Raw genomic sequence first — 23979 nt, 5'->3', positions numbered from 1 at the left:
GGGGCCGGATTCCTCCCGGTAGGAAGACTATCGGGACCAAAGAAAGAGGCTGGCGACGGGAAGGAAGAACAGACGAAGCGTTTGAATAGCGACCACAGGGCAACCCTATAGCCAGTGCATAGTTAACAGGCGCGCGTCACGCACCGTTCCCTCGTCTACCTCCCCCCCCCATCCCCCCCACCGCATACCCCATCCACCCGCCGCTGTGTGTCACCTTCCTGTTCGGAAGTCTTCGTAGGTTGCTGGGACAGAACAGGGGGCGCCTGCTCCACCCTTCAGGTATCCGGTTGGAAGAAAAGCCAGTCTCAACAACTTGATTCTCTACGTTAAATGATAAGTTTAGCAGACCGTCCGTCTCCAAGCGCCGAACATTAGGGTAGGGGGAGGAAGGCGAACATCAGACGTCCTTTTTCTGTTCCAACCACAAATCATATGGTTGTGCCTCTTCCACTTAGAGCCCTCTAACTTGAATTCCACGTTCCTCTTGGAATGCATGTGGCAGAGCTTCTTTGAAAAAAAAAAAAAAAAAAGATCCCCGTGCATGTGTTTTGAATTTTTTTTTTTCTGGACTGATTTGTGATGATCATCAGTCCAGTTACATTTCTTGTGTGTCTTGCTGGGGGTGTAATAAACTCAGGACGCTGATGACTGTAATTTTCTGAGTGATGTTGCAATGGAGAGAATAAACGGCCCAGTGTTGAACTTTGCAGCTTGCTCCCTTCCTGTATGTAAATTGCCTTTATATAAAGTGGGGTGCATAACAGAGCAGGACAGCTGCCTCTGACTCCTGCTCCCTATCATCTCAGCTTCCAGCCTTATCAGGCACAAAGCAGGGAGACTATTCCAACCATAACTGAGCTCTACCTTCAGCCTCCAGAAAGTAATCCCCAACGTTCACATCCTAGGCAACCTGAAGAATGAAAGAGGAAGCTATAAAATCCCCTTTGAAAGGTTGGTGTGATTTTATTGCTATAATTTGGAGGGAATGGAGAAAACGAAGACGCTTTAGAGGACCTGAGGTTACTTGGCCTACAGAAGGCGTGGGGTGTGGAGTCGCAGGGGAGGGTCTCTGATAAAAGTTTTCTCAACTCCGTGCTTTAAGAACAAACACGCAGAAATCTTGGTACAGGTCGGTGTTTCCTGACAATCTGTGCCAAATTTGCTGTCTTCAAAGGGGACGGAATGGTGTGGGAGCAGGGCCCGGCTGGGCTAGTTGGAGTGGAACCTGACGCGGGGGGGCACTGGCAGTAACAAAGTCATATTCTATGAAGGATCCATGGAAGAGGAAGCAGTAATGGGCCACTTAAACTGTGAATTGGAGTTTCCTAAACCTTGCTTTAGATTGGAGCATCAATTTCAGGCATCTCAGGCATTGAGAAGTGTTTTAAAGAGTGAGTCCTGGGCAAAATTTCCCAGCCAGTCTCTGGCAGACAGAATGTGTGTTCCCTTCCCAGTTTGGGGCTGTTGCCACTGAGCAAACCAAGCAGCAGCTGAGGCTACAGGTCATATTAGGGCAAATGAGGTGCTTGTGCCTGCAAAACAAATCCCTGCCCGGGACGAAAGAAAAAAACCGCTTCACAGGCTATTCTTGGTTTGACAGCTGGTATTTCGGAGTGTGTCAGACCCAGTATGTAACTCAAAAATGGCAGGGCCCTTGGCAGTGAGGGGTCACGGCAGGGCAGCCACGGCCAGCACCAGCAAGTGCCAGGTACCCGGCCCTACAAACCTTAGTTCCCTGCAGCCGCCTCCCGCTCCCGGCCCAGTCGCTGTGCTCTCGGCTTCCCCGCCAGCGCTGGCCTGCGTCCCCGCGCCGGCGGTCGGGCTGCAGCAGCGCCCAGGCATCTCCCAGCGGCGGGGTTACTGGAAGACACCGCGCCGCTGCTCTGCAGGCCTTCCCCTCTCTCCACTGCTCTCTGGAGAGCGGACACCCGGCTAATCTTTCACGCGTCCACGAGTCCCCGTTTACCTGGGACTCGAGAAAGAGCAAGGTGGTTAAACTGTAAGAAGACTCCCGGGTCAGCGCTGAAATAAACCGGAGGAGGGGTAGGGAAGACGAGGACAGACTAAGGGTGTTTAAGACGATGTAATGCGACCTAGCGGAGTTTTCAGGTGGGAGAGCGGGACAGGGAATCCGGGAGTCGCCGATGCCCGGGGTCACGCCAGGTCGGCGCCTTGCGCGGAGCCACCGCTCCCCTAACGTGCCACTACCTCACGTGTTCATGGCGTGGCGGAGATTAAAGATGCAAGAAAAATTACATGCGGAACGGACAGAATGTTCTCAAAGATTAGAGGAGGAAAAAAAAGTGAAATGCAGATTGTACTTTTTTTTTTCCCTTTAGTGCAGAGACGAATTTTATTTCCGCCCCCTCCCCTACACATTCCTGACCTCTCCCTCCCCCCTTCCCTCTTTCTTTCCTTCCTTCCTCCGCTTCCAAGTTCTGGGATTTTGCAGCCTTGCTTGGCTTTGGCCAAAAGCACAAAAAAGGCGTTTTCGGAAGCGGCTCGGCCGTGCACAAGGGCCATTTGTTTGTTTTGGGTCTCGGGGCAGGAAATCTTGCCCGGCCTGAGTCACGGCGGCTCCTTCAAGGAAACGTCAGTGTTCTCCTGTCGCCCTCGCCCGCTGCGCGCCGGCCGCCGCTGCCCATGGGGGAGATGCAGGGCGCGCTGGCCAGGGCCCGGCTCGAGTCCCTGCTTCGGCCCCGCCACAAAAAGAGGGCCGAGGCGCAGAAACGCAGCGAGTCCTTCCTGCTGACCGGCCTGGGTAAGCGCCGCGGCCGCCACGCGGGGACCGTCCCGCTCCGCCGCTAGTCGCTCGGCTCGGGCGAGAGGGGCCGGGGGTGGGTGCTCGTCCTCAGGGTGGAGGGACCGAGGCCGGCCGAGGGGGCGGCGGGAGCGGGGGACGCGCCGGGCGTCCCGGCCCCACGGCGACCCCGCAGATCAGGGCGCGCGGGGCCGCCCTCGGCACAGAGACACCTCGGGCGGGTGGTGCGCGGCCGCCGGCCGGGGGCTGCTAGGCTGCCGGCGGGGTTGGGGCGGGGCGGGGGGGAACGGCCGGCTCCGGGACCCGGAGGGGATCGCCAGTGAGGGTGTGACAAACCAGAGCGGGCACAGAGCCACCGGCTCGCCGCGCGCCGGGCGGAAAGCGCCCCAGTGCCGCGACTCTGATTTCCCAGCCGGGTGGAATAAATGAGAAGGGTGGAAAATTACCCCGGACTCTCCCTGCCCCCGCCCCCTCCGCCTGCGGTTTCCCTCTGTCCCGCGGGGTCGCTGAAAGAGGCAGATAACAGCCCGGCGGCCGGGCCTCCCGGGCAGTCCCCGCGCCCCCCGCCCCCGCCGGGAGGGCTTGCCCTCCCGCCCGGGACCGAACCGCTCGCCGCCGCCCGCCACACAGCGGTCGGGTGGGCCGCGCGGCCGCCGGGGGCGGGGCCGGGGGCGGGGCTAGGGCGGGGCCGGGCGGGGCCGCTTCCTCATTGTGGTGTGAGCCCCGCCCCGCGGCGGCTCGGGGCGTATAAAGCCGGCGGCGCCTCGCGCGCCTAGTGTTGGCTGAGCCGGTGTCTCCTCTGTAACGTCTCCCTGTGCGCTCTCTCTGCGGAGATGACGGTGAAAACCGAGGCTGCTAGGGGCACCCTCACTTACTCCAGAATGAGGGGAATGGTAGCAATTCTCATCGGTGAGTGTAGGAATTATACGGGACTTCTAGGATGTGCGAAGTGGAAACTTTTTTAAGGTCACGCGTCAAATCAGTGTGTGTGGCGTCGGCCGTTGCGAAGCCATCTAGACGTTTATTTATTTCTCCTTTAATTCACAGCTTTCATGAAACAGAGGAGGATGGGCCTGAACGACTTTATTCAGAAGATTGCCAATAACTCCTACGCATGCAAACAGTAAGTTTGGGGGAGGACTGGGGGAAATAAAAAATAAGTAGCCTAGCTTGTTTATCAGCAGTGAAGACACACTCTCGTCGGGGTGTCGATCAGGAAGCCGAAGACTTCCCCGAGGGTGGGATCCCTTTTCTCTCTCCAATTCCAGTTTAGAGCATTTTAAATATTAAAACTAATTTGCTGATTTGGCCTGGAAGAGAGAGCTGCAAGGTGAAAATTTTCCTGTTTGCCCAATCCACCCCGTTTCCATGAAAAACAGCCCTCATCGCTGTATTTTAAGTGGGCTTATTATTTTCTTTGGCTATTATTTTCTTTAACTGAGTCATTTATTTGGGTGGTTTTAAGTTTAAACACTCGGACCTGTCCGGGAAAAGTCGAGCCCGAACCTTGACTACTGGTGTCGGTGTGCCCCCTTGCGACGAGTCTGGGAGGTTCTCAGCTGTTCCTTTCTCTGCAGCCCTGAAGTTCAGTCCATTTTGAAAATCTCCCAACCTCAGGAGCCTGAGCTTATGAATGCCAACCCTTCTCCTCCAGTAAGTATTCTCTATTTGTGATGCTTCCGTGGAGGCATCTTGTAAATGAGTCAGTTAGTGTTCCTACCGTGATGGATTAAAATAGCATTTTCTAGAAATTAGTCTCAAGGTAGGAATGCCTCGGTTAATGGCATAACAAGTGACATAAGCACTTAAGTATTGAGTCAGTGCAGTATTTTAAAAGGCATGTTGCATAAAAGTTTTATCTGGTTACAGCATTACTGTGTACCATTTGCAGACTCCCATATGAAATATTACTGTGTACGGATGAAAAGTAGTTTTGATTGTGTTTAGGATGTATGGTGATTGTTGCCTTCCTTTGAGGCAAGGCTATTAAAAGAAGACGTTTTCTTTTCCAGCCAAGTCCCTCTCAGCAAATCAACCTTGGCCCGTCATCCAATCCTCATGCGAAACCATCTGACTTTCACTTCTTGAAAGTGATTGGCAAAGGCAGTTTTGGAAAGGTAATTTCACATCTGAAGACCTCATTTTTGATAGTCTTTCATGCATTCGTCTGACATCCTCAGTGGATGCGGACAGCAAAATGATTTTTTGAATGGAAATTTCAGGTTCTTCTAGCAAGACACAAAGCAGAAGAAGCATTCTATGCGGTCAAAGTTTTACAGAAGAAAGCGATTCTGAAAAAGAAGGAGGTATGAAATGTGATGCATTGCAGTTGGAGATAAGACATTCACTGGGTGGTTTTACCTTAGAATTTTGGTACCGCGTTGAAATTTGCCACTAAATCTTAATTGTCCTTTTTCTAGGAAAAGCATATTATGTCGGAACGGAATGTTCTACTGAAGAATGTAAAACACCCTTTCCTGGTGGGCCTTCACTTCTCCTTCCAGACCGCTGACAAATTGTACTTTGTCCTCGACTATATTAATGGTGGAGAGGTGAGCGGCGGGAATGGGAGCTAACCTTTGGGTGTCGGTGCATAGCATTCTTGTTTCCAGTTTGAGAGGAGAGGTTTTAAATGATACTTAGGGGGGAAAAGTTACCAGAATTAGCATTTCCTTTAACCTGAGAGTTTCATATAGTTAAGAGACTATTTAGGGCCGCTTCCTGCAATTGTTCTCTTTAGCTATATGTGTCAAGTCTAATGAAACGCATTGTTACCAAGCCTTGGCAACCCAGCTGACCTTGTCCTGTCTCCTGCAGTTGTTTTACCACCTTCAGAGGGAACGTTGCTTCCTGGAACCACGGGCTCGTTTCTACGCTGCTGAAATAGCCAGTGCCTTGGGTTACCTGCACTCTCTGAACATCGTTTATAGGTGAGCTGCAGGGCTCTCAAGGTTACCTTCCTGGGTACAAAGAAGACATAGCCCTAGCCTTTGACGGAGCCTTAAGATAATTTGTATTTACGTACAGCTTGGTCACCTAAAACCGGATACCCCAGCATGTGAGCCGCCTTGACTCCGTGCCACGAGGGAACTGGCCAGCTAGGATTGTGCCTAATCCAGAATAGATTAGCAGAACAAGGACTCCCTTTTTGTATTCACTGTACAGCCTCAGTGAATTGAAAATGCTTCTAATACCCCACGCTATTATTTTCCCAGAGGATTTCTTATGAAGTGAAATTAACTTACACAACTACTTTTTTTTTTTTTTTTTTTTTTCCCTTGCAGAGACTTAAAACCAGAGAATATTTTGCTGGATTCACAGGGACACATTGTCCTTACTGACTTTGGGCTCTGCAAGGAGAACATCGAACACAATGGCACAACATCCACCTTCTGTGGCACGCCCGAGGTAAGAGCGCTCTTGATCTGGGGACTGGTCTGTGCCCCTCCTTCCAGGGGGAGGCAAGTGCAATAATACTTAAACTACCAGAAGAGTAGATCATCCTCAGAGATTTCTCAGTCCCATTCAGCGCAAGTAAAACACATTTGCTGTTTGATGCAGCATGGGGAATCCCAAGGCCTCATGTTGCTTTCATTAAGACAAGCTGTTTGCAAAAGCCATGGCATAAAAGGTTTTCAGTTCCCAAGTAGGATAATCTGCTGGGTGCCCAACAGCTTCCTAAACATCAGTACAGCTAACTGGCCCGTTAGCCTCCAAGTCTAGCAGTTTTCTCAGGAAGTAACGTAAAGGCATGTGTCCTGCGGGTGGACCCAGGGTCTCTCGGCCCTCTCAAAGTGCATGCCTGGTCTTGGGATTCCTGGTTTCGCGGACTCCTGAACACTGTTGTCCTGCTTTGTGTTTCAGTATCTTGCACCTGAGGTGCTCCATAAGCAGCCTTACGACAGGACCGTGGACTGGTGGTGCCTGGGGGCCGTCTTATATGAGATGCTGTATGGCCTGGTGAGTAGCACGTTGAGAGTCATGGACTATCGCCCTGGCTTGACAATGCTCCCCAGAACGTGTCCTCTGGAAACCCAGACTTGTCTGGGCACACAAGTCCCATCTGGTCATTGTGTCTTGCCCTTTATGAATAACCTTATCAGATGCTGATAAGAGAAGCCTATTGGTTATTTTATAGGTGTTTTAGAGCAAGCTCTTAGTGAATTTTTTTTTTTTTTTTTTTTTTTTTTTGGTAAACTCGCATTTTCTAGATGTGACCACACTTAACCTGCGTGAGGAAAAACGTGGCTTATTAATGTCTCCTCTCTGATGAGGATTGCGAAACAGACAGTGAAAAATCCAGGGCAGAGAAACCCCATTAAGGGAAGGGCTTTGTCGCATCTAGCATACCACAGTGCATTTCTCTCTTGGTAATGTCTGCTGTACCAAACCCCCGATTAAGCGCTGATTTCCCCTGTTCCTTCAGCCTCCTTTTTATAGCCGAAACACAGCTGAGATGTACGACAACATTCTGAACAAGCCCCTCCAGCTGAAGCCCAACATTACCAATTCTGCCAGACACCTTCTGGAGGGCCTCCTGCAGAAGGACAGGACCAAGAGGCTGGGCGCCCAGGACGACTTTGTGAGTACCTTCTCCCTGTTCTGGGCGGGCTGGGAAGCGCCCTAGACCTCACTGCCCTTCTGGAATTCCACCTGTCTAACTTAACCTCCTGTTTCTTCTCGACAGATGGAGATTAAGAATCACGTCTTCTTCTCCCTAATTAACTGGGACGATCTCATTAATAAGAAGATTACTCCCCCTTTTAACCCAAATGTGGTGAGTGTCTCTTTCTGCCAAGTAGAGGAGGGCCCAGAGGGCATTTCTTTAAGTCAGAGGCTGTGGTGGTGGAGGGGAGGGCCCTCAAGGAACAACTTGGCGGGTCCTCTATTCACAAACCACAACCTTCCCTAGGTGAAAAGTGGAATTTTTGTCCCAGCCAAGCTAACATCACTTCTCCCCACAGCTCCCAATTCAAGTACCCAAAGCTAAAAAGCGAACACCCTCCGCCTTATTTAAACTTTGTGTGGCCTTTGGCTTCTGTGCTTGAATCGGATGGCTGTTACGGGAGTTTCCATAGAGTGCCCTGAAGAGTCGAGCTCTGGGGTTTAAAGCCCGAATGAGGATTTCCCTGCCCTGTACGCACCGTGAATTCTTGACGCTGAGTGTTTTGTTTTGTTTTCCTGCCACAGAGTGGACCTAGTGACCTGAGGCACTTTGATCCCGAATTTACTGAAGAGCCGGTCCCCAGCTCCATTGGCAGGTCCCCTGACAGCATCCTGCTCACAGCCAGCGTCAAGGAAGCGGCCGAGGCCTTCCTAGGCTTTTCCTATGCACCCCCTGTGGACTCTTTCCTCTGAACGGTCCCAGGGTTGGTCGTGAAGGATTCGTGTGTGTGTGTGTGTGTGTGTGTGTGTGTGTGTGTGTGTGTTAAGTGTTCTAGTTAGCCTTCTGGCGGGGCCGCCAGCTGACAGGACGTCTTAAAAGAGAATTTGCACATCTCTGGAAGCTTGCACGTCTTGGCAATCTCATTGCACACTGTTCGCCGGAAGCTTTTCGTTCGAAGAGCACATCCTCCTCTCAGTGAGCTCATGAGGTTTTCATTTTTATTCTTCCTTCCAACATGGTGCTATCTCTGCAGTGAGCGTTCGCGTGCCGCCGTAGACAGAGGCAGTAGCCTTGTTAGGACGACGCAGCTCTAAGGAGGGTTTTCTGAGGGTCTGTCTGGGCCGTGATGTCGAATCTGATGAAATGTGCCTTTTCTGATGAGATCGTGTTAGCTCCAAAGCTTTTCCTGTTGCAGAGTGTTTCAGTTCTTTTTCTTTTTTTTTTTTTTTTCCCCTCCCCTTGTGGATTTACTGTGTGATGAACAGTGGTATGAATGTGGTATGCTTGATCACAGATGGATTTCGTTATAAGCATCAATGTGACACTTGCAGGATACTACAATGTGGGACATTGTTTGTTTCTTCCATATTTGGAAGATAAATTTATGTGTAGACCGTTTTTTTCTTCTGTAAGATACAGCTAATAACTAAAATTTATTGAAAATGGTCTTGCAATGACTTGTATCCAGATGCTTAAAGAAAGCATTGCTGCTACAAATATTTCTATTTTTAGAAAGGGTTTTTATGGACCAATGCCCCAGTTGTCGGTCAAAGCCTGGTATTTTCATTGTTTAAAATGTCACCTGTACAATGGGCATTATTTATGTTCCTCTTTTTTTTTTTTTTTTTTGCATTCCTGATAACTGTATGTATTGTATAAAGACAGTCTGTACATTGGGTTATAACACTAGTATATTTAAACTTACAGGCTTATTTGTAATGTAAACCACCATTTTAATGTACTGTAATTAACATGGTTATAATATGTACAATTCTTCCCCCCCCCTCCCCACCACACAACTTTTTTTTGTGTGCGATAAACCAACTTTGGTTTGCAATAAAACCTTGAAAAATATTTACATAAGTTGTGTCACGTGTGTTATTTCTGTATATCTTGGTTGCGGGGGGAGGGTAAGTAATAATGGGTCCATTTAAAATTTTAAAGCCTGGGAAATGCTGCTGTAACTTCCAGCTCGGTGGTTTGCTTCCAAGAGCGTCAGGTTCAGACTCCAGGGGGCTACAGAGTGGTCTTATGATGTCAGTCGTTCATAAACCCATCCAAATAAATCCTTTTCCATAGACCAATGCATTTCACAAGGAAACCACGAAGCAACGTTCCCTGTATTTGTTGCCTACCCTGCGAAGTTGGCTGTTGGTCCTGACATTTGGTTTGCCTGGCAGGTAATTCTTTCAACAAATAATCTGGGCCAGGCTCTGCTCTGAGTGCTGGGGATATAGCAGTGGGCAAAGCAGACAAATCTCTGCCCTTACAGAGCCTAATAGGAAGGACGCTTTTTCAACAAAGCAATGGAAGTCAAGATAATAGTCTGCAAGTAGAATGCCACTCGAGAGGGTGAGGATGTCTGTCCTGAACGACTATGTTCCCAAGAAGCTGAGCTGGCCGAAGCTGAGAGCACCAAGAGCTCAATGGAGTACCGTGCCAGCTCAGAGAAGGACCCCCAAGGAGCCAGTCCCTGGCACAGGCCAGAAGCCTCTTGAGCCTGTGTGTACCCGGCAGTGCACGGCCCCAGCCGACTCTGGGTCTGCGGTGTAGACCCCCATGCTCTGGTCTGGGGTGTAGAGGCCACTCCTAAGGCTCATACCGCTGGAATATCTACTGTAGAAGAGGGAAAGATATGAAGATACTAAGAGATCATCCAAATTTGAGTCCGAATTGTCACAGAGACTCTAAAGCCTGCATTTTCCTAATAGAGATTGACACCAGCTCTGACCAGGGGGGCTTTTTGCAGAGCTTCCCCTCATTCTCATTATCAACAACAGTTACAAACTCCTTCTTGAACCAAAGGCGCTTAAATTACCTTTTTATCTGAACACAGTTCTTGCAGGCTTGGGAATCTCCAGTCTAATCATAGTTAAGTCACAGGGGCTGGTCATGGATGACAGAGATTTTTACTTTTTTAAGGGTAGACATTTGGTCTATTGGGTTATAGTCAATCACTGTATAAGATCTGATCCTGTTGCTTGGGAAATGATAAGAGCAGAGGGGTCCCAAGGGTTGTCACGCCAACAGTGAGAGATGAGATCAAATACAAGTGGGCAGGAAGGGAACAAGGTAAGAACAAGGAAGCTAAGAAAGAACAGGGGGTCAATTTTTTAAAAGGGCAAATATTTACCAAGTACTGTGATGTAAGGTAGCATACAAGCAGAGGTATCTTTTATCTGGGAGAAGAAAGTACCTCCCTGCCAGCATTGGAAACTACAGCTTGAGCCTGGCGGTTGCAAAAAGGGACAGTATGCTTCTCCATCGCCCTCTCACCGTGCATCTGTTCAACCGTGGGTTTGGGGGGAATGTATTCAGCTACAGTTCCCCCAAGTTAAAAGGGGACTCTGAAACCACTGCTACCACGAAGACTGAGTCAGTCACTGTGCTTGGGGCATTGGCCATCAACTTGGGGAGACAGGGCACCTACTCGTGGTGCACAGCAGGTGCCGAAGGAGGGGTAAAGAGAACTTCAGAAGTCCAGATGCTTCCGTGGGATCAGCTGCCTGGAGCCGGCTTCACAGAGGGGATACCAAAGATTCTTACCGACCGATTCTATTTGTAGGAAGTCTAATTGGGTGCAGGCCCTCAGGGTTAGATAATAACACTAACAGCTAATGCTAGTGAGCTCTTACTATACACGAGAAGTTAGTCTAAGTACAGTATAGGCTATTTCAGGATGACCCTGGGATATCAAAAGCGAAGAGACTAGTACAGAAAGGTAACTTGCCGGTTAGTAAGTGGTGACGTTAGAAGTCAAATCACGAGGGGTCTCGAGAGACTATGCTTGTAACAATTATGCTATTCTGCCTGACAGGTGACAACAGATCTAGAAGCGGACCCCTGTGCGTTTGTTAACCATTAACTTATTATTTCATCAGACGCTTACGGAGGTACCTTGCAGGCGTCAGGCTATGCGGAGAGAGAGAGAAAGGGGGTTGGGATTTGCAAGCATAATGTAGACACTATCAGTTGTTGGTGCCGATTAAGAGCAGCTGGAAATACAAAGCACATTACCGTGGGCGAGTAAAGTAGCACCACCATTTTGGAAAACTGCTTGGCACTATTTGCTCAAGATGATCACGCATATAACATTTGGCCTAGTAGCTCCTCTCCATGCTTTATACCCCAAAGAATGTACATGTATTCAATAAAAAAAATTTGCAATAATGTTCACAGGAGTACTATTCGTCTTAGCCCCACATGGGAACAATTCAAACTGTCCACCAAGGGTAGAATAAATTAACATGATTTCATACAAGGGAATGCTATACTGCACTGAAAACGGATGCTCATTACATACAATACCAGGGAATAAACCCCACAAACAAACATAGCAAACAGACTGTATGGTTTAACGCATATAAACTTTGAAAGCAGACAAAGTGAATCTATATAGAGGTCAGGACATGATCACCTCTGAGGAGAGGACGCGGGTGGAGATCATGATTAAGAGGGTACGTGAAAGGGGTGGTCTCCTGGGTGCTGGTGATTTCTCAGTTTTGCTGGTGGTCTCAGGGAGTAGTTTTGCTTTTTGATATTTCATCAGGTTATATGCTTATGATAGGTGCCCTTTTCTCTGTGATGCTTCAAAAAATGTTTATTAAGATATGTAGAAAAAAATTACGTAGTATAATCAAAACAGGACATTATAGGAACACAGAGGAGGGGCACCTTACCTGATTTGGGGGGCGGGGACTAAGTTTTCAGAGAGTGGAGGCCAGAGACGCTTAGGGAGATCTAGAGTGTTCAGATAGGCTGTGTTGGGAACTGGATCGTGGAAGTGAGGCAGAAAGAGAAGCCTCTCAGGTGCTGGCTGGTAGAGGTCCGGGAGCGAGGGGGCAGCTTGCATAAACTAGTGGATGGAATATTGGAAAAGGAAAGTTGTCAGATCTACATCAGAATCCCAGCCCTACGGATCAGCTTCCTAGCTGGGGACACATAGTAACTCTCTTCTAACCTACCTCTTCACAGTGATCTGTGAGACAAGGTCAGAAGGAATTGAAATGCCAAGAATGCAAATCGATTTCTTCTTTCCCAACTCATTACGTTTCTCCATTTCCCCTCCTCTTTACTCGATGAGGGGAGAAAAGGATATTAAAAAGCAGTGAGAAGTCATTTTGAATAGAGAGATCGACCTCGTCACTGCTGTTCTTGAAAGTCTCACAGAGAAGTTTAGAACTCAGAAGGTAGCCACAAGAAGCATTTGGCGGCTTTCCATGAGGAAAACGAAGTGATTGAAAGGAGTGTTCGGGTGACTCTTGCCGAGAGCTGAGTGCAGGGAGGGCTTTATAACTGAAAGAAGAAGAAGCAGAAGAAGAAGGGGGGAGGAGGAGGGGGGGCGGGGAGAAGGGGGAGGAGGGGGAGGGGAAGAAGAAGGAGGAGGAGGAAAAAAAAGGAAGCCATCTGGAGACTTCTTGAGAGTCATTGGTGACGGTGAGGGAAGGATAGAGAAGAGATGTTTGCCAGACCCCAAATCAATGGAGTTTAGTGAGTCACTGGGAATGAAGAAAGAAGGATGAATCCAAGGCAAGGCACGGTTAATGTAGTTTGTTTCGTTAATGTAATTGACCTAACTTATTGAAGCGGTTGTCATAGCTGCAATAGTAACATCTAGGACAAAGGCCACCCACCCACCAGTTTCTTCAACATTCCCAAGGCATGACGGACCAAATGATCAATAATCAATCAGCATGACTAGCAAGGCAGGATGTTACACACTGTAGTCACTGCTACCCCATCCTGTTAAGAAATTTCTTGCTTCATCCATCAAACAGCCCTTGGAATTCTAGTCCCTATGCCTCAAGTTTTGTTTTAGGGGCATGATGACGTTAAACTTGACCTGGTGTTGATCAGTATAACACTTCTATTAAGAAAAAATACACTCATCTAAATTAATGAAGCCAAATTTGAGAAATTAAATATTTTCCTCTTACTGCCCGAGAATTGTTATCCAGTCACCAAAACCAACAATTAATGATTATAGCTTAGACTTTACTTGTGCATATATGTGATCTTTCCCGGTCCACTTTGGCCTCATGTACTTGTCTATAAGAACACGTTTAATTTATTCATGTTTTTTCTGCTTCCCGCATCTTTTCTGTGACGAACGGTGGCACCAAGATGAGGGGTAATCCTAGATGTTTATATAGTGTCTGCCTACAACGTTGTGTTCAGACAGATAAGTTTGTGTATTTGGATACCTTGGAAACCACGAACTACAAAGGATAGGGTTCTTGGTTTCCTCTTTTCTGTGTTGTCTGTTCTGTGCTCCACCTAAGCATATCACAGCAAGCATGATGATGATACTATGACAATAATATGCAAGGCACAGATTGTTTCCAAGAAAATATACAATGCGGACCATCACTGCTTGTGAACAATAGATCAAGGGTCATAAGCATAAAGACATAGTGTCACTTTACATACACCCATATAAAAGAGATGAGTGGCAGCCAATTTGTTCATGATATCGAGATAATCCTAACACACTCTGCTCTGTCTTAGTTTACTGCCACTTTGGATAGTCATACCCTCTGAATGTAGCATTCCAGAGGCCAAAGTCATTGTCTTCCCCAACCAGACCCAAACTGTTTGATTCGAAATGTGTTGCTATGTTGCTAGCAAAACGCAATATAGATCTTTTTGTTTCGGCAATAATCAATTAAAGTTTTACTTAATTAAATTAATTAAAGTTGCATGGAACTGATCTGGAGTCCACATAAAAAACAGTGATTATATTTTCCTCTGAAAGATCATGAAAAAGGAGCATACAGTGATGATCGGATCCTTGAATTAAATTACATGATACCTAATAATAATGGACATTTGGGGATACACTTAGAGAAAATAGAATTTGCCGAATCAAACATATCGGTGACAACTCTTTGAAAAGCAGAGCAAAATAAAGATGAAATAATCAGGGAAGAGGAAAGCATGTGAATGAAATAATGCCTTCCTTTATTTATAGACAGATAACATGCTCACAGTAAAACAAATAAATAAAAACACAATGGGTTGAAATGAGGGATAATTTCGTGACTGCCTCTCCCAGCCACTCCCACCCCAATTTCCCCTCACTGCAAATAACAAATAGTAGGCCTTCAGGTGTATCTTTTCAGAAAGATGGTATGCATGTACAAGCCTAAAAGCTTCCTTCCAATAACACAGAATTAGAATTTTAAAGGACGGAGCAGAGGGCGGGTCTTGATTTCTGGTTGATTTCTTTTTTTAAGTTATCTTAGTTGTTCATATTTTCTAAGTTCAAAGTCTCACTTGCGGGATTCTAGTGCTTTCAAAATATGCTGGTGCAACAGAACTCTTTAACACTGCCTGTGGACTTTTTCATTTGGTGCTGAATGAAGACACAGCAATCTGGTCTCATGTTGCAGAAAAAAACAAACAAACAGACTCACTGAGACACAAGACTTGGCTTTCAAGGTTGCCCTTTGCAACTATGTACAAGTTTTGCCTTGCCCACAGTCTTTGGAACCTAACAGCTCAGCAACTTGGCTGTAGATACACTCTTTCTAAAACAGCTGGAAACCATCTCCATTTTCCAGTCACTAAAGTGCCGTCTCATGTCTAGGGCATACTTGAATATTTTCACACAAGTTACCTAGTTGGGGGATAAGACTCTCCCTTCTAACCATTCCTACATTCCTTTAAGTCATTCTCCCTATCAACTCTCCTGGCTTTCCAATTCCACAGAATCATAAAAATGTCAGGGTGGGAAAGATTACTAGGTCTAGGGGTCATAAACTCACTGCCTTTAGGAACCAGACTTGTAAATCATATTAGAATAAGACAGAGCCACTGACAACGCATTTTCTCTTAAAAGCCTTGACATTAAAATAATTAAGATCAAAAACAAAAATTGTGTTGGCCAAGTAAAAATGAGTCTAGGGGCAGAAATATTTGCAAATTTTCTCATCCAATCTCATATGCAATTATGTAAAATTCAATGAGCCACCCTCTCTTTTGCATTCTTGCCATTCCTTATCTATGAGCAACACAACAAAAAAAAAACAAAACCCCAAACACTGGAGATTGAAAGTTCTGCTTCTCTCTACTATACAACAGTGAGGGAGAAATGGGCTTCTCCCATTTCTCCAGACAGGAGTCTGGCATTACATGCCACAGAGTCCATCCTTCCAGGTTGATAAAGATTGTCCCCAGCTCCCCATCATATTCACACGCCTAGAGGCCCCAACTTCCATCAGAATTCCATAGCCAGTTTTGGAAAGGAAGCAGACAGGCTCTTTAGTATATGATCTAGGAGCTTTTACAAGGCCCCCTTTTTAGCAGACCACTCACTCAAAAGGGAAAATAGATCTGAAGAATTTTCTGTCTGCCATAAAAGGATAAGGAACCAGCTTGGCCAAACTATCCTGAGTTACAATGAACAGGAAGTAAAATGTGTGTGTGCGTGTGTGTGTGCGTGTGTGTGTGTGTGTGTGTGTGTGTATTGGGGGAGGCAGCATAGTAAATCAGGAAAACCTCTGAGTTTTCACACCTGTCTCCACTTCTTAGTCTCCCTGAGCCTTCTCCCTTCTTTCCCAAATTGGAACAAAAAGCACTTCTTTTGTGCTATAGAGGATCTGGGCTAACATGTTTCAGCCTGTAGAAAAATGTAATTCAACAAGTAAAGAACAACGCTCTTGGCACTTGATTGGGGGAGCTGAGGGTCTGGGACCACTCAGACCTTCTGCATGCTTCATAACTTACTGTTTCCAGGCAACACTTCCAACTGCGCATCTTTAAGAGAACAGAAAATGACCAAGTGTCCTCAGATTCTGTCCCCCTCCTCCCCGCAGGCATTTCTACTTTCCAGCTGCAATAGACAGGTTGTGAAGGGTACAATATAATATTTAGGTAAATAATCCTATGTCCCAATTATATGGAGTTCAAGGTGTTTCTAATAGTCCCAAAGGATTTTCAAACTTTTCAAACTAAATTCCTTTTAGGTTTCTTAAACACGCACCATAAAATAAGGGTGAACTGTGTCCCATTAGTCACCAACTAAGAGTAGCATAGCCCTCAACAGCCTGATACTATGCCTGTCAACTTTTTCTTTAAAGACAGAAGAAATGAGTTACACAAAAACACTCTGTTCTGACTTTTTCATCATTGCTAACATCAGTAGGGTCAAATCTCTGGAAGAAACCCAGGGTTGTTGGGGGCATATCTGTATATAAACCAGAAGATCTGGGTTCTGCCTTGGTCATCTGGTAAGTCTCTTTTTCCATAAAACGGGGCTACAGCTAACTGTTGTGCCTTCCTTACAAGCCAGAGCAAAGATCTAACAAGACAAACCCTGTACGAGAATGGGCTTTGCTGACCAGGAAGTGATCAATTAGTTTCGGGTGCTTCTCAGGAAACAGCCTGCCTTGAACTGTACCAGTTTACATGACTTTCGATTTTAATACTTCAGACCTCTAGGAGTCTGTTAAGACTTTCTTCATAGGTTGTCCTACTGAGAGATTTGTTACTTAGTAGAAATTAGTTTCTAAACATATCTAATGCATATGCTTATTTGAATCGCCTTTGAAAATTCTTCCCATTTAAAATCAGGAAGGTTTTTCAAGGAATTAATTCCCCGAATTCAGAGATGAAGAATTGTTCTTCATTCTACTAACCCTTAACATGATGAAATCTTGTATGTGAACAACCAATTTAAAATATAAGGTATAAGGGCGCTTGGGTGGCTCAGTCAATTGGGCGGTGGACTCTTGATTTCGGCTCAGGTCATGATCTCAGGGTTCAGGAGATGGAGCCCTGTGTCGGGCTCTGTGCTGACAGCATGGTGCCTGCTTGGGATTCTCTCTCTCCCTCCCTCTCTCTCTGCCCCTCCCCTGCTTGTGTGTGTGCTCTCTCTCTTTCTAAATAAATAAATAAACTTAAAAAAAATAAAATACAATATAAGGTATAAAAGGTATTACTAAATAAAGAACATCCAAATCATTATCTTACTTTTCTTTCAGTTTTATTTAAATGAAAATCACACACTGGGGGGAGAGAGAGAGATCCTGATAATATGAATCCTTTTTGCTATGCAACATATTTAACATAGTTTTAGAGGACCCAGCCACATAAAAAGACCAGAAAAAGTAATAAGAGGTAAACGTATCAGGAAAGAAAAGGCAAAATTGTCAATGATGCAGATGATGTGATTCTACAACAACACCAAGGAGATCCACAAACTATAATACTTCATTGGGGAGTTCAGTAAGGTTGCCTCGCATAGTATCTACCTGCACAATTCAATAATGTATCTCTACTCCGTAATAACCCAACAGAAAAAAATAGTTTGTTTATATTTATAGCAAAAATTATAACCTAGGAATTAAGTAACCTAACAGAGGTTAGGAAATTGCCTCTATTAAAAGAACTGGTTACATGAAGGGAGTATTATGTTAATGCATGGGATATCACAACTTTGCAAAAGGTATTGATTCTCCCGAAATCTATCTACAGGTTTCAGTAAATTTCCAACGAAAATTCCAAAAGGATTGTTTAAGGGGGGATTGAATCATGAATTTTGAAATATACATGAAAGCTTACATCTTTCCACTAATATTTCATATAAAATTTACATGAAAGAGTCGGTCCACGATAACAGAAAATGGAAAGGAAAGAGAGTAAAGCAGACCTACCAGATCTTAAAACATATTACAAAGACATAAAAACAGTATTAAAGCAGCCTGCAATCGGCATATGGACAGACAAATGGGCCGGAATAGATGGCATAGAGAATATGAGATCAGTGCCACCACAAATCAATGGAGAAACGATGGGTTATTTAGCAAATAACGTTAGGAAATTTAGCTCATCATATGCAGGGGGAAAAGTTAGATTTCTACTGCACGTGACATTTAAAAATAAACATCAGATGGACGGAAAACCTAAAACTGAAAGACAAAACTATAAACCTAATAGAAAAAAAATCAAAGACTATCAAGTCATCGATTAGCTAATTAATGAGCAGATACCTCAAGTTGAGAGAAAACTTTTGATTTGAAAAACTCAGAGAGTCTTCTGCACGGGGTTTGCAGGATTAGGGGAATGGGGAGGATTTTAATGAACGTGGCCCAAGCTTCCAGAGAACGTGTTAACAACCTACATCCACGAAGCACCGCACTCTGTCACCTGCTGACGCGATCTTCTGATAAGACGGGAGAAGCAAACAAGATAACGTATTTCTATTCCCTTTTTGCATGTGCTAAAGTTGAAGCTCTGAGAAGTTTACCTGAGCAGACACCCATGGAATACGTGAAAGAGTCACACTTGAACCTACTGCTCTGACCCCAGAGGCTTTCTCCTTTCACAGCCTCTCGTGAAGCATTCTGGCATGTTTACTGAGCCGTGAGAGCAAGAGCCACCATCTGGAATGTCCAGGTCAGCTGGTCCGGTCTCCCTTCCGTAGAGATCGCTGGGTTTCCAGAAGGACACTTGGAAAAAGGAACCGAAGGTCACCGGGAAATAACTTTGGAATCTGCAGCTCAAATTCAAATGGGCTGCTTTAAAGGGGTTGGCTCCATCAGTCTCCTGAGAGGCAGTTTTCTCATGTTCTCATGGTTTGTAAAGTCTGCGTGTAAGAGATAGAAACACATACTCCTCGTTCCTCCTAGAACTGGTGTGTGATTCAAATGAGAAGAGTTTTTCATTACAAGGCATGACTGTCTTATTAATATTTCCCGATTGCCTTTAACAATTTGTGGAATGACATCAACATCAGCCTGCAGCGCCACCCAGTGGATACACTAATGCTTGATGTTTTTAAGTTGTTCTCAGGTGGTAAACATTACCTGTATTACAGGTACTGTTACTCAGGCCTTTGGCTCACGGTCGGTATATTTCTTCCCTATTTTTGATTTATAAAAATTGTTTATATGAGGTTTTTCATAAGTCAGTCATGACCAAAAAAAAAAAGGAGCCGAAGATCAGAGCACGACCTATATTTTACTTGCGATGCTTCACCCTGTGGGGCTGCTCTTGTCAAAATTGCAACCCACGTGTTTGCCTTAAAAACCCAGCTATTATTTAACGCAAGAGGAACAACCTGGGGGTGTTGTTGGAGAGGTCTGTTTCCTTCTTGACGTAAGTTGTAGTTCAAATTGCCGAGTCCACACTTGAAATTTTTCTTGTTATAGTTCACTCGTTTGTACACATATCAATGCCTTCGTAAAAATCTATTGCATATTTTTGATGTTAGGCATCATGCCCAGTGCTAGGGATTCAATGATGAGCACAAAGGAATGTGGTCCCTGGCTTCACGGAGCTTGGAAATCTAATGAGAAAAACATACGATAATTAAGTAACCACACAAATGTTGCCTCACTTAGCTCAGAAAATGAGAATATTTATTTCTTCCTTTTTTTCCCCCAAACCAGCAAGAGTTTTAATTTTTCCTCATGTATATCTGGGTGTTTGGGGTGCAGGGGGCTTGTAATGGAAGGGTTTGAAGCTCTTTTGTTTAAATCTGACAATCATGGGAAGAAGAAAGGCATTTCCTCCATGTTATAGCATCACGGTGAGAAATGGTAGAATTTGGAGTCAGAAACCAGGGTTTAAATCCTGTGATCTCTTTCTATGCTTGTGACATTCAGCAAATGATTTTAGTCCTTGACACTCAGTTTTCACTTTCTGTGACATAGAAATAATAACACCTACCTTGAAGAGGGAAGGCCATGGCTAATATAGCACAAGGTATATAATAGGCGATTAATAAATGCTTTGCCTAAAGGTGCCTGGCTGGCTAAAGCATGTGGGTAAAGCGTGTGACTCTTAGGGTTGTGAGTTCAAGCCCATGTTTAACGGGGAGCCTACTTAATTTTTTTTTTTTTTTGCCTAAAGCATCATGTGATCAAAAGTTATATGACTTTTATTGCACCACTCATATTTACTGACCCCTAAAATGGAACATAAAGTTTAAAGCAATGAGAAAAACTTTTAAAGTCAATTTTTAAAAATAAGAGAAATCTAGTAATTTTGAGACGTTCGTGTATGGCATGATGATGTGGAAATGCAAATATGTGCCACTTATTTTTCAAAGGTATCCAGTGACTATATCTAAATTCTTGTTTATTCGCCCCAAGAGTTGGGGTAAAACAGATGTTGTAAATCCAACTGGTCAGTTGAAGGACGAAGCAATGTGTAATTGGCTAGCTTGGGTCTCACCACTAGTTAAAAGGTGAAATGGAACTAAAATCTGTGACTCTCACTCTCTGGGTTGCATCTCTTTAGATCCCATTGAAAAGAGGGGCGCCTGGGTGGCACAGTCAGTTAAGCGTCCGACTTCAGCCAGGTCACGATCTCGCGGTCCGTGAGTTCGAGCCCCGTGTCGGGCTCTGGGCTGATGGCTCGGAGCCTGGAGCCTGTTTCCGAGTCTGTGTCTCCCTCTCTCTCTGCCCCTCCCCCGTTCATGCTCTGTCTCTCTCTGTCCCAAAAATAAATAAACGTTGAAAAAAAAATTTTGAAAAAAGAAAAGAATGGATACTGTGGAATAGCTAAACAATATTACCAGAAAATACTTCTCAAAATTGTTACAAGTCTTGCCGTGCAGACAGACTTGCAAATAAGTCCCTTATTTTACATACGAGCAGAGGAAATGTATCACGTGTTGTTCCAGTTATAAGAACACACACACATTCGTACATACAACTCAAAATATTTCAGAAAAGAGGGAAAGATTCAAGTGCTAACATTTGTTGAAACCTACATGTATGTTAGATGCATTATCTTATTATCAGGTAAGTACGTTGTCCCTGAGTTATAGAGGAGACGCTGAAAATAGTAAGAATAAATAACTTTTCCTTGGAGTTGGGAATGGCAAAGAAAGAATTCAAGGCAGGTCCTGCTGACCCCAGAGGCCCTCATATTTCGATCACTTCCCAGTCAGAAGAGTGACCAATGAAAAATGCTCCTCTATGACCTTGAACATATTTCACTGTGTACGATATCCCGCCAATTGGCAGTCACATTATGTGACATCAGGAAATTGAAGACTGCCAATGTCAACCTCTTCTTCATTTTTATAGGGAAAGTTGGGGAGGTTCAGATCCTTCTGTGAACATTACTAGAATCAGAACAACTCAGTTAAAATAAAATAAAATAAAATAAAATAAAATAAAATAAAATAATATAAAATCACTTTATATTGTCTACTTGGGGACATACATGCTTACTAAGTTTTTATTAATATTTCTTTCTTCTCAAGTTCTGACCACATTTTTGTAATTTTTCTCTGTATCCTAGACTTCTGAGAAGGGCCCGCTGGATGGTCCCTCCTTGGCTCATGTGCTTATTATTTAATATGATATGGAAGGAAGAGGAAAATTGGAAGTCAAAGCTAATCTGGGCAAGAGACCGGTGTCACTAGACCTTGATATTAATTTTCCAGATGACTTTGCAGCTGAGTTGGCATTACTCTGCGGCATTAGAAGACTGAAAATAGGTAATAAGGTTAATGGAAGGCCTATGCCTGCCACCGGGCACTGTATGCTGTAAAGCAGGAATAGGACACAGGTGCTAGCCCGCATACGCATACGCATACCCGGACTGAGTTCTGACACCAGCTGGGACCTTTCAAAAGGGATACTTCGCACTGTTTCTGTGGCTGCTCAGCCTGGAATTCGCCATTCCATGTGCTCTTTCAAACGAAAATCCCCCATGAGAGAGGAGTCCTGAGTTTGCCAGGTGAGGGCCAAGGGTCGGGCTGAGCAGTCAGCCCGCCTTCTGTGCTCAGGGCTGTGCTCTGGGGAAAGACGTCTTCACCGTGCTCTGAAATGTGAAGCCAGGAGCAGACCCGAGAAGTCCCGTCCTGGGGGCCAAGGTTATAGTTGGGACCAGAGAGACAGACACCGAACCAGATCATGTATCTCAGGACCTAGACGTAGTGGTCTGGCTCTTGCCTGTCTCCAGGCTTTCCATTCGTGCTTTTCTTTTTCCGAAAGGCTGTTTTACCTGTTACTCCACCTTATCTAAAGCATCTCCTCTATATTCTGTCTCCCTAGCACGTTTATTTCCTTTATCACCCCACACTGGGCGATTATTTACGAATTTGTGTCTCTTCTTAGAATATAAGCTCCCTGAGGGCAGAGACTTTATCTTCTGATATCTATTAAAACCCTAGTACCCATATGCCTAGCATATAGCAAGTGCTCGATACATGCTTGTTGGACGAACAAATGAGTGATTCACTTGTGTAATATTTCACAGACATTTAAAAAAACCTCTTTGCTAGAAAAGCGGAAATGATCAAACTTGGATTCGCGACAACTGGCCAATTAATCAAAACAAACCAATAAGTCGATAGCCTGACATTAAAACTTGAAGCTAAAAAAAGGAACTGTGACATGACGTATGACAGAGTCAGAATTCAAGAAGGTTACTGAAAGCATTAAGCAAAATGAGAATTGGTTAAAAAAAAAAAAAAGGAAATATGAAGTTTCAGATAAGAGTCAAAGAATCAATTTTACGACTATAAAAGTGAAAAGGTCGGGTTTGACAGTACTTGTGGAAATTAGACAATTTAATAGATTTCAATCCCAGTATTAGTATTAGTCGAGTGCAAATTAAGCTTCCCAAAACCAAGTGCACTCTTAGACTGATTACCAGAAATACTGCGTCCGAAAGAAAAGTTATTATTACTGATGAAATGGTACCAGTAGAAGCTTTTGTTTCTGGCAGTATATTTCAAGGAAACCACCCCAATGAAATGAGCGGTGTGCGTAAGATACGGAAACCAGATTTCATAAGGAAAAACGGAATGGCTAGCCGGGAAAGGAAAAGTTTGGAGGTGGCATTTAGCCCGAGAGGGGCAGTGAAGGGGGTGCGCAGACAGGGAGCTTGATAGCTGTGCATAAATATTTGGTGAGGAAGGAGAATTGACTTTATCTTGCAGCGCTGTGCAGCAAGACAGGTGGAAACCATAGGGGGGTCGGCTTCCAAGACATCTGAGGAGGTGATGAGATCTTCAAAGTTGACATGACCATCTTGTGGCTTTGTGTGTTCGCCGGGATGCCCCAGAGACACAGAACCGATAGGATATGTATCGATAGCAGAAGAGGACATTTATCATAGGAATTTGCTCATGTGATTCGAGTCACTGAGAAGTCCCCCAACCTGCCCTCTGCGAGCTGAGACCCGGGAAAACCAGCAATGACTTCAGTCTGAGTCCGAAGGTTCGAGAACTAGGAGTGGCCGTGTCACAGGGCAAGGGAAGATGGATGTCCCAGGTTAAGCAAAGAAAGAAAACTCACCCTCCTTCTGTCTTTGTGTTCTATTATGTGCTCAGTAGATTGGATTATGTTCACCTGCATTGGTAGGGACTATCTTTTTTACGCAGTCTACCTATCCAAATGCTAATCTCTTCCACAAACACCCTTACAAACACACCTAGAAATAATATATTGCCAGCTATCTGGGCATCCCTTGGCCCAGTCAAGTTGACACATAACATTACCCATCACACTCTGTAACTACTCTGGGGGCAAGCGGTATTGGATCAGGAAGGAACCAGGGCAGGTAACCCCCACATTTTCTTCCAGCTCTAAACATTTTACACTTCCAATGGTGTCTCAGGGATGTTGAGAATTAAAAAAAAAACAAA

At 45.1% G+C, this 23979-nt stretch overlaps 1 protein-coding gene across 4 annotated transcripts in view; it reads left to right on the top strand.

Annotated features, from left to right (window-relative positions):
• SGK1 (serum/glucocorticoid regulated kinase 1) overlaps positions 1–9230 on the top strand; it is a 113286-nt gene extending 104056 nt beyond the window's left edge. The window contains exons 1-12 of one of the 4 annotated variants that reach the window (XM_043592439.1): positions 681–951; positions 3809–3884; positions 4339–4414; positions 4774–4878; positions 4984–5067; positions 5182–5313; positions 5579–5691; positions 6046–6169; positions 6626–6721; positions 7188–7343; positions 7449–7538; positions 7952–9230. In XM_043592439.1, the coding sequence (XP_043448374.1) occupies positions 918–951; positions 3809–3884; positions 4339–4414; positions 4774–4878; positions 4984–5067; positions 5182–5313; positions 5579–5691; positions 6046–6169; positions 6626–6721; positions 7188–7343; positions 7449–7538; positions 7952–8119 (1254 nt within the window). In that variant the 5' untranslated portion in view covers positions 681–917 and the 3' untranslated portion in view covers positions 8120–9230. Of the gene's footprint in view, positions 1–680; positions 952–2348; positions 2762–3501; positions 3671–3808; positions 3885–4338; positions 4415–4773; positions 4879–4983; positions 5068–5181; positions 5314–5578; positions 5692–6045; positions 6170–6625; positions 6722–7187; positions 7344–7448; positions 7539–7951 lie in introns of those variants that run through there. The other 3 variants (XM_043592437.1, XM_043592438.1, XM_043592436.1) reach the window with 3 other exon arrangements.
• Positions 9231–23979: the final 14749 nt, after the last annotated feature.

This window comes from Prionailurus bengalensis, chromosome B2 (assembly GCF_016509475.1).
Source record: "Prionailurus bengalensis isolate Pbe53 chromosome B2, Fcat_Pben_1.1_paternal_pri, whole genome shotgun sequence".
Taxonomy (NCBI): Eukaryota; Metazoa; Chordata; class Mammalia; order Carnivora; family Felidae; genus Prionailurus; species Prionailurus bengalensis.
The sequence above is the reverse complement of the archived record's forward strand: the minus strand, read 5'-3'. Positions and strand labels throughout refer to the sequence as shown.